At 35.0% G+C, this 10,348-nt stretch overlaps 1 protein-coding gene and 1 long non-coding RNA gene across 8 annotated transcripts; both read right to left on the bottom strand.

Annotated features, from left to right (window-relative positions):
• Positions 1-1,295: 1,295 nt before the first annotated feature.
• On the bottom strand, positions 1,296-2,096 carry LOC113308129. Its single transcript, XM_026556614.1, has 2 exons — positions 1,749-2,096; positions 1,296-1,602 (listed from the first exon to the last, which is right to left on the bottom strand). Exons 1-2 carry the CDS (start codon positions 2,065-2,067, stop codon positions 1,571-1,573), a joined length of 351 nt encoding a protein of 116 aa, XP_026412399.1. The 5' UTR covers positions 2,068-2,096; the 3' UTR covers positions 1,296-1,570.
• A 2,921-nt stretch (positions 2,097-5,017) lies between these two features.
• On the bottom strand, positions 5,018-8,222 carry LOC113307703. Of its 7 annotated transcripts, none has more exons than XR_003339246.1 (7): positions 8,086-8,222; positions 7,357-7,390; positions 7,163-7,247; positions 6,210-6,251; positions 6,023-6,096; positions 5,730-5,901; positions 5,018-5,452 (listed from the first exon to the last, which is right to left on the bottom strand). It is a non-coding gene; the product is annotated as an uncharacterized LOC113307703 (long non-coding RNA). The 7 variants fall into 7 exon arrangements; XR_003339245.1 differs by having other exon boundaries at positions 5,056-5,244; positions 5,362-5,452; positions 7,357-8,221; XR_003339244.1 differs by having other exon boundaries at positions 7,357-8,221.
• Between the last annotated feature and the right edge of the window lie 2,126 nt (positions 8,223-10,348).

Below are 10,348 nucleotides of genomic sequence, written 5' to 3'. Positions count from 1 at the left end.
GTACTAGTGAGGGTGTTTCTAATATGTACAAAAATCTAATATGTACGAAAATCTATATAAGATGGCTGATGAGTAATAAAAAAAAATAAGAAATGGAATCTTTTTTCCTTTTTTTTTTAAGCATGCATATATCATAAATGGAAATGATATGTTGCATTGTACTTCCTCCGTCCCAAATTAGATGATCTAGTTGGTTTTAAATTTTGTCCCATAATAGATGAGCTATCTCTCTAATTATGGGGATATTTCTAAAACTACCCTTTTAATCGATTATTGTTACTATAAGAAACATGTATAATTTGATAGCGATGTTTATATTCGTTATGTAGGTGTTCTAAAATGCTTTTCAACAATATATAAAGTTTACGGAAAACCGTGATATAGTTTATGAGATAAATCATTTCTAAGTTTTACTAGTTATTATACATAAGGGTAAAAATACTTAAACATACTTCTTTTTCCTCCTTGACTTATAGGGTTGTCAACGGTAGCTATCGAAACGGATATGGCCTCTACCATATCCGTTACCGATAAGATTACCGGATATCCGATAATATCCGACGGATATTCAAAAATATTTACATTATCCGTTTCGATAATAATGTCGGTTATCCGATAATATCCGATACTAATTCATTATAATAAAAATAATTTAAATTCTTTTTTAGTCTTTCTCTAATTTTATAAATTACAAAAAAAATCAAAGGAATCCTAAGGAAATTCGACTAAACAAAACCAAATAGCATGATCAAATACACAAATTTGACTTTAAAATTATTATATTAAATTAGATTTAAACAAAACTCAAATCTTCTCCATCAATATTGAAAAATTCTCCGCTTTTCTCACAACTAATAAAACTAGTTGTGTTTTTGTTCTTCCATGATATTTTTATTTCTACCACTCTTCACATATTACCAAGCTAACAACTAAATATATTATTCAAGAAAAATATTAAAAAAAATTGCATATGCATTCTTTAACAGATATCGGATATTATCCTATAAGATAATGCCTTTTCCGTATCCGTTTCGTTAAAGTAAGAATATCCTATAAGGTATCCGTATCCGATATCCGTTATCCGAAATTCCGGATAATATCCTAACGATTCGGACAGACTCGGACGGATATTGAATATTTTGTTATCCATTGACAACCTTATTGCCTTAAAAATTGTGCAAACTACAACTAACTCATCTAATTTGAGACGGAGGGAGTATTAGGGAAATTCTATAAACACGCTTAAATATGAACCGAAAAGGTGGTGTTATGTATTTTGGATTCAAACACACGCATGCAACGGATAAAGTAGTTATTATTTTATTTTTGAAGCATAACAATAATAATGATGAACATACTAGTACATAATAGAGACTTTTTTTTGCTAAGAAGAGAAATTAGAATACTCTTCACTTCATACTGGTTCTAACATGTTTAGAGATCAATGCCGCCAGCATCACTCTATTGACATTCCGACTAACAAAAGAAGAATTGCGACAATAAAGGAATATCAGATCTCCCTACAAGAGAATATTAGAACTCTCCATCTTATTTTTCATGATTTCCTCTCTTAATTTTTCATGGCTGAAGGAATAGTCACACCTGCAATGATGAATCAAAGTAACGCCAACGTAAGGCAAATTAAAAAAAAGTAATTTAGCCACATCACATATATGATAGAAATCTTTCTACAGTGAAGGAAGTATGGAAGATCGAAATATTTTAATTATTTAATTATGAGTACTTACTTCCACATTTGATTCCATGGGGGAGATCCTTGCCACAATACTGAGCAACATAAAGCACTTTTTTGATGCTAACATAATTCTCAACCTGAGGAGTAACATGTTGACAGACACAAGGAATATCAACTCCCCGAACAACATCACAACATCCACGAGATGGTCGGAACTTTGGTCCTATCTTTGAAACATACTGAGCACACCGGTCAGTCAGTCCCTCGAGATCGCCTTCACATCCATCAGCTGAAACTTCATTAGTACTGGTAGCTACTAATACTACAACCATCACTACTGCAAACCCAAGAAACCCGACCTTTGATGTCATATTCTTTCTTGTACTACTAGACTATACGGTAAATGATACTTCTATATTTCTTTGTTTGTGTAGGTTTTGCGATATATATAGGAAATGAAAGGCTCGGACAGAGGGGTAATTAGGCTATACACTTCAACTATACATATTAAACAAAAGTAGAAAACAAAATGAAGTTAAAACCGGTTTGAGTTCGAACACATTCCAAATAAAAAAAAGAAAAAAGAATTCGAACACTGATAGATAACAACATCATTAGAATCGTAGATTTGTTACTATCCATTTCTTTAGATAGTAACAAATCTACGACTCTAATGATATTTCCATAATAATCATGCGGTTCTAAAGAGTAAAGACTAAAGAAAAAAGATAAAAAAAAGAATCTATGTTCTTTTCTATTTTTATTTTTCTAAAAAAATCCAAAAACAATTCTTCACCCGTGAACGAATTGGGGCATGTCGGCATGAGAGGGAAGTGCTGTTTTGGAAATTGGAATAAATTAGGGTGTGTAGGACAGACGCTAGTTAGTAAGTTCGTGAATGATTCGCGAATGATTGGCGAATTTTTCCGTATCTCGAATTTTACCGTTTTATTCGCGTACGTTTGCAACTCCGAACCCAAGACGCGTATTATGTGACATTCCCGGATTATTTGCGAATCGTTCACGAACTTTACGTATCCCGAATGATACGTCCGTTTAATTCGCCAGAAATTCTTTAGCTTTTATGGTTTCAAAGGTCTTATTTTTTTGGGCTTTACTGCCTCCCAAGCATACATGGCCCAATATTAGACGTTGTTGTAATTTTTATGAAACAAAAATGACAGAAGAGATTTGAAGGTGAAGGTGAGAGATCTAAACCACTATACCACGTCCTCTTTGATGACTAACGTTGTATATATTATTAATATCATCATATTAAGTTTATTTTTCTTTAAATAACTCACATGTATGCATAAAAATTAGTCTATGACCTTATAAATACTAATTATTTATTATATATAGATACCGAATTTTCAGATCCGAACTCACATTTATAAATCGAATTGTACACGTACGTATGCCGTTCCGAATTACTGACGAATCACGTTCCGTTGATCGAATTTTGGACCGAATTTGGGTTTTACAAAACCGTATAATACTCATACGTTTGCCGTTCCGTACGTTTGTCGAATCCCGAATTGCTAACTAGGGGACAGACCGACAAAGAATAAAGAAGAAAAACAGGGATTGTGGGACCTAGGTATGTAAAGGGTGTCACAAGTCGCGACCTGGGTCAAGGTCAATGGTCCTGAAAAAGTTGTGATGGGATCGTGCACGATTTATAAAGGGGATACCAGCATTATTAAGTGTAGATACAATTTCAGCGATCCAACGGTCAGGATCGGTGGGATCTTTTTGTCCTATATGAAACGGTATCAACACTTTGTAACCTTGATATCCCCTTTAAAAATCATGGGATCGTGGGAAATAAGTTGAGATGGACCAATGTTTGAAAGATGAGTCACGACCTGGGTCAAGGTCAATGGTGGTGACATGAATAGAAGAACGTTGTTTGTTAAAAATCTTTGGGCTTTTTGGATTTGATTTTCGACCCATAAGCTTTAGCAATGCTTTATACGAGTTAATTTTCAAGATTTTGGTTAACGGACCGAAAAAGAAAATAATTCTTGACAAGATAATTGTTGTGAACCCGTTAGCATTCATCTCGAAAAGATAAATAATGGATAACATTGTGTTGCTCATGAGATGTTGCATCCTATGAACAGTACTAAATCCAAAAAAAAATACCCATAAAATTTGATTTATTCAAAACTTTCGCCAAAATGGAGTGGAATTTTATTGTTTATATGTTTACTAGGGTTTAACCGGTGCCGTAACGGCGCGCGCTTGCATTACCTTTTGGTGTTTCATGAAGCGAGTGTTAACTTTTGGTGTTTCATACAAAAATGATGGAAGATTATTAAATTATATTAATGTTTAAACGGAAATTGAGTAAACATAAGAAATTTGTGATGGACATTTTGGTCGGAAGTGATAGACTCGCCGCGGGCTGGATTCCGCGTTGTGTCACGTAAGAAAGAAGGGCAAATCACTTATGACCCGGCGGTTTAGCAGGGTGGGTTCCGACCCTCTGTCACACTCTCACTCATCGATTACCCGCGAGATATAATTATATAAAGCATTTCCGCATTTTGGTCAGGAACTTGTACCCAGGTAATACAATGGATAAGACGTGTCGACTGTAACTTTTGTTTTCCACCGAAGACATTTAACTGTGCCACAAACTACCGTCCTACTTCATGAATCAGGTCGTCGAACTTCTAGATGAGAATTTTTTTTTCTTTTTTTTGGGAGATCAGGTGCGATACATAAACTACATCATTTGTGTCCATGAATTCCAGCCTTTCCTCCTATCTTTTAATGACCGGCGAAACTAAAAGTATTAGTCATGACTTATGCACTTGCCATTGTTTTACCACTGGTTTGTGCAATCCAATAATTTATCAAAAATAAATAAGATATGCATTGACATTTTAATGTTGTTTATCCTCCGTATCTGTACAGGTACGACAATCAGACTAAACTTATATGAAAATCACAGTTTAGCTAATCCTGCAAGAGGATATGAAGCCACTGCGAGTGTCTTTAATTTATAATATCCACCGCTTTGTACCATTTAGTTTCTTCAATTTTTAATTTAATATAGAGTAACATTATGTGTTGTCCTAAACACAACCCCTACTTAGAAATTGCAGAAGTGTTAATATGGTTCTTTATAGACTCATAAACAGCTAATTAATGACTACACACTCGCGTAGATGGTACACACTCAGGTTAGTTAAGTGTTTCTGGTTACATATATGAAGTCCAGTTAACTGTTTCCGGTCATATATATGTTAGGGATATATTACATGGTCAATTAATGAATCGTGTATCCAGTGATGCCAGAGAAAGTGCAAGTGCTTAAAAAAAGTTAAAAAATAATATGGAAGTTAATATGCTAATGAATAAAATATAGAATTGACTGAAAGTCTTGCCAACCACAAATTTTACATGGAACATGGTCAATCATTCCGTTGTTCCAAACATGTCTTCTTCATTTTGATATATTATTCTACAAAACATGGTAATCACATTGCTGGTTGTTTCCTTCAAATTTGATCTTCCACCAGATGGATGTCATATATCTACATTAAACTCATCAAAAACTTCAATATGTAAATTTATCTCAAGATGACAATTCCGAAGAATAGGAATTTGAACCCGAAACATATAACACCGTCCAAGTTAGCTGTCTGGTGTACCTGAAAATATGGCAAGCCAATGGCTCTCTCAAGTACTATTACATTCTTTTCCCTTAACCGCATCCATGTTGAGTTGTTTCACTGCAACTACCTACAAAAACGACTTCCACTCAATTCACAATACAAATAAAAAGCTCATTATTGAACTGGAATACTAATATCTACTGCATTTTTTTTTCGTTCACGTAGCAAAACTGATGAAAGTAGAGTAACCACACAGACCTAATCAGAGCTTTCAAGATAACCCTTATATGTACGTCCATATATTACTTTACCAGTTCACCTAAATCCCAATCTTCCTTAAAGTTATTCGTAGCAACAGATAGCTATCAATATGTGAAAGTATGAGTGGAAATATTTGGACTAACCCATCAACACGAAGTAGTATTTCCTTCTTAGCAAAAATTTGACCATGAGATTCCGGTTATCGGTCGACAAAAGTATCCCATCAGTTAAACCAAGTTCCAAGGATACCATTTTTCCCGCACCGCAACGCGTACACATGACTACACACCACTAAGCATCTGTCAAGTGAGGGGCCTAACCATTTTCACATGACAAAAGCTTCGTAATCAGACTCAATTGTTTCCTAATCAGACTCAATTCAGAAAATAAATGCAGACAATCTGAAACAAAAGATAGGCGAATGGTAAAGGATGACCATTTTCCTCCAGAACAGAGTAATGGCGGACATCAATAGTGTTATCATATGTTGGCTGTTCATGAAGTACATTTCTGTGAAATAACACCAATCATCGAAAGTTAATGTATCGACACAGTAAAACACAAAATTACGGCGACCTCAATTATGTTATCCGCTGCAAGAAAGAACCAAACAAATTTTTTACCTTCGTAAACGCGCATCACCCATAGTCTTGCTCGTTAAACACCTACATAACACGCAATAAAAAGTGAACTCAGCATTCATGTAACTAATAGTACTTGGCTAAATAGTGATGACATGTGCCACAAAAAATTACCACAAATAACCAAGTATGAGAAGCTAACAATCGAAAATACCCTCATCACCAGTTTAATTAAAATGAGACAAATTATAGCTTGTGTCGAGATCCCACAAAATCCTAAGTACGTCACTCGGACGCTTTAGAGGCAAGTTTGAAGAACTAATTACTAACCACATCATCAATAGAGAAGCCATGTGAGTTCTTTAGTAATGAGATTAAATAATTCCTAAAACTTTAGCAAAAAGAAACCATTAGCCGCTTGAAGTTAAATAACGTTTCCGAAATTGACATAGAAGGTCCAAATTATCAAGACCATAATTGTACATATGCTTGAAGTTGGCTGTCATCAATTTGGGAGGAATTGGGACTCCAAAGCATAAAACAGTCCATGTTCTTCGTTGCATCAAATAGCCCTTTCAATAAGTTATCTCTTTTAAGAGACATGACCGTTCAAAAACTCAATGCACTACTTCACATACCAAAATTATGATTTCAAATAAAAAATAACCCAACTGTAAGACAAATTTAGCCAGCAAAAATATTGCAATCTCATTAACTTGTAAACACACTTAAATACAATCCACACATTGAGTATATTAGTTCTTAAAAGGACAATCAATTTATCAATGTGAGTTTTTTCTATTACAATCTAATCTAATCAATAATCCATTTAGGAATCTAAGAAGAGAGGTATATATCCAGCAAAAAGATGATCAAAGTCTCAAATACGCATCTTCATCTTACTACCACCTTCAGAAGTAAGGGTAGAATGCATCTCAACAGTCATACAATTAGGATAAGAAAATAAAGAGAGATTAGGGGTTTGCTATCCTTACCATGGTTTCTGCGGCGAGTTGGAGACCACGAAAGGATAAGTCTTATTTTCATTTTTTTACTCTGATTTTATTTGAACCCTGAATACTGAAAACCAAAGAAGAACACAAACGGGTTGCAATGAGAGAGAAGTCAGAAAGGGTTAATTCGATGAACGTCCACAGCCTTACATTTATCTTTTTTAAGTTGACCGTACCTGAATTCCTCTCGTATTGTGTCTTGATGTCAACCTTGGAGCAAAGAAGATCCCGCACATATTATTAGTGGTTGTGTATTTTTAAGTTTCCAAAGAAAATAATGGGGTTCATAGTTTTATGAAATAAACCATAAACACCCAAATAACTCAAACAGCCAAACCCATGGAAACTAATAGAACCAAAAATGACTTACAACTAAACCGGGGAAGATCGATCGTGAAAACATGACCGGATGGAAGTTAATCCAAAAAAGAACAAAAAGAGCAGCCATCGAAATTTCTTATGTGAGGACAACATTTACCAATTTTTGTAGATCTGAACTAATTCAATACTCTATGGGTATGTCTATAATTAATTCACTTCTAGACATCCAGAATGATGCAGAATATTATCAACATATGAAGCTATCAAATTTCAGGATTACCCAGAATTTGAGTAAACAGAGAATTTGAGTCTTTCGGCTGGGAGAGAGGGAGAGAGAGCAATTTGGTGCACAGGATAAAATCATTCGCTACTCATAACTCCCAAAGCACATGAGAAGAAGAATTTATGATATCACACCATAAGAACAAAAACGGAAATGCGATAATGAATGAAATTTCATTTAAGGTAGAATATCATGAGATCACACCACAACCATAGATTTATCTCTTGGGATGAAATCTTGGCTGCCACTTACAGTTAGAGAAGGAGATGAACATGAAGCCATACAGAACTGAAAAACTTACCTTTGGTTGGGAGAATTAATCATAATGGATATTTCTCTGAGTTGGATGACTCCTCTTTGTTGTTCGTCTTCTCTTGAGGTATTCTAGAGAAGTGATTTCGTCGAGAATAAAAACTGATAATTCTCAACTCATAGACCTAGAATCTACGCATATGTGCGAGTAATAGGGTGTGGTATGCATAACCATATCCGAATTAACTTGACATTGTAATTAACGCCACACGTGCGAGATGTAAGGGGTGGTCTGAGAAACCACGTTCCTTGATTTATCTTTGTCTGGACAAATTCTGATCACCACTAATACAGACAAACTTAGTCTAGCTTTGTTTTGTACTAATGAGTATAAGTTTGAGTTTCCTAAAAAAACGATGCAATATTATCTTTGGATGCATCTCAACCGTTACATTAGCAGTTCTTCTAAATGAGGTGTCAAGACTACAATTTAGTCCTTCCAAGGGTTTCCAACAAGGAGGTCCCTTGTTCCCATATTTATTTATCACAGTTCTAGAGGGGTAATATAGGATGTTTATATATGATGAACAAATTAAAACCTTATCAGGGATGTAGAAGTTAATCTGTTATATCATATTTGTTATTCGCAGATGAATACTTTATATGTTGTAAAGTTGATATTACTAAAATTAGGCCACTGATGAAAATTCTAGACAATTTTAGTCTATCTTTTGGGCAGAATATAAATTATCACAAGTCTTGAGTATATTTTAGTAAAAAGTGCACCATAAACATATAAAGATTCTGTCAAAAATGCTACGAGTTCAAAGAATATCAAAAGATTAACAATATTTAGTAGACATAGAGCTTTAGATTTGGAGTCTTTACTTGATAAAACTTATAGGACTCTCCATGGCTAAAAAATTATCTCAGGAAGGTTTTATGGTGCTTAGGCCTATTCATGTGCACATGCTAAAAAACGGCTGTTTGGCATACCAGGTGGCATGGAAAACCAAGTGCGCCACTATAGGAAAACCACGGAGCGACCTAGTTTCTAGCGAGCGTTATTGACAACAACGATGGCTATATTATGAGTATCGTTGGCGTCATACATCCCATTGCTCGATATAAATAGTATGCTGGCGATGTTAAGATTATCGACCAGTAGATATTTTGCAATTGCTATTTCCCCCTACTGGTTCTTACATATACGCCCTTGTATTTCTCCAAGATTACTCACACCTACTTTTACCAATATTTCACCAATTTCTTTATCTTTATTCTCATTTTAAATTTCATAATCATCAATGGCGAGATCCAATGAAGAGAGGAATGTTATTATGAATCGATTTAGATTACAACAAGAAATACATCGAAGGAGGTTGCAAGAACTTGATGATGAGGAAGCTGAAGATAATAAACTAATCGACACCTTGATGCTTGTACATACAAGCCAAATACCTAGAGTTCCAGAGCCACAAGAAGTATTCTCAATAAGGTATACATATCGAGGGAGGGAATTTTACCATCAGAAGCTGATGCACGATTATTTTCTTCCCAATTGTGTGTACTCTGATCAAAATTTTCAAGGTCGATTATGTATGCCTCATCATCTAGTGATAAAGATTATTGAAGAGCTTTGTCGAGTAGAACCTCAATTTAATTATCAGTTTGATGCACTCAATATTAGAGGTCATAGTCCTGAACACAAAGTTACTTCGACTTTAAGGATTCTAGGTTATGGCACTTTAGCAGATGCGAACAATGAGTACCTTTGTATGGGTAAATCAATTTCATTCACTTACCTTTCATTGTTTTTTGAAGTAATGATTAATCATTTTGGTCCAACATATTTACGAAAACCAACCGAGGAAGATGTTAGACAAATATTGAGGGAGAATGAGGAAAGGGGATTCCCAGGAATGCTAGGTAGTCTCGATTGTATGCATTGGGTATGGCAAGGATGCGTTGTTTATTGGGCCGATCAATATAAGGGTCATTATCCAAAACCAACAGTTATCCTTAAAGTTGTTGCTTCTTATGATTGTTGGATATGGCACGCTTTTTTTGGTCTTTCGGGTTCACAAAATGATATCAATATTTTGCACAAGTCGCCTTTGTTTGAAGATTTGAAGCATGGAATTTGTCACTAAGCTCGTTTCATGATCAACGACCATCAGTACACTCATGGCTATTGTCTTGCGGATGGTATCTACCCAAAATGGTCCACCTTGGTTCAACTCTATCGTCAGCCTTCTGCCGGTGCATTGGGTCGTTCATACCGGCATTTTAACGATGCTCAAATGGCATTG

Source organism: Papaver somniferum, chromosome 9 (assembly GCF_003573695.1).
Source record: "Papaver somniferum cultivar HN1 chromosome 9, ASM357369v1, whole genome shotgun sequence".
Lineage (NCBI taxonomy): Eukaryota > Viridiplantae > Streptophyta > Magnoliopsida > Ranunculales > Papaveraceae > Papaver > Papaver somniferum.
The sequence above is the reverse complement of the archived record's forward strand: the minus strand, read 5'-3'. Positions and strand labels throughout refer to the sequence as shown.

What these genes read in the sequence shown, in the direction of transcription:
- LOC113308129 (XM_026556614.1), bottom strand. Translation starts at nt 2,067, where the DNA reads ATGACATCAAAGGTCGGGTTTCTTGGGTTTGCAGTAGTGATGGTTGTA. An exon ending in CCATGGAATCAAATGTGGAA is followed by an intron (nt 1,603 to 1,748) that starts GTAAGTACTCAT and finishes TCATCATTGCAG; the next exon opens with GTGTGACTATTCCTTCAGCC.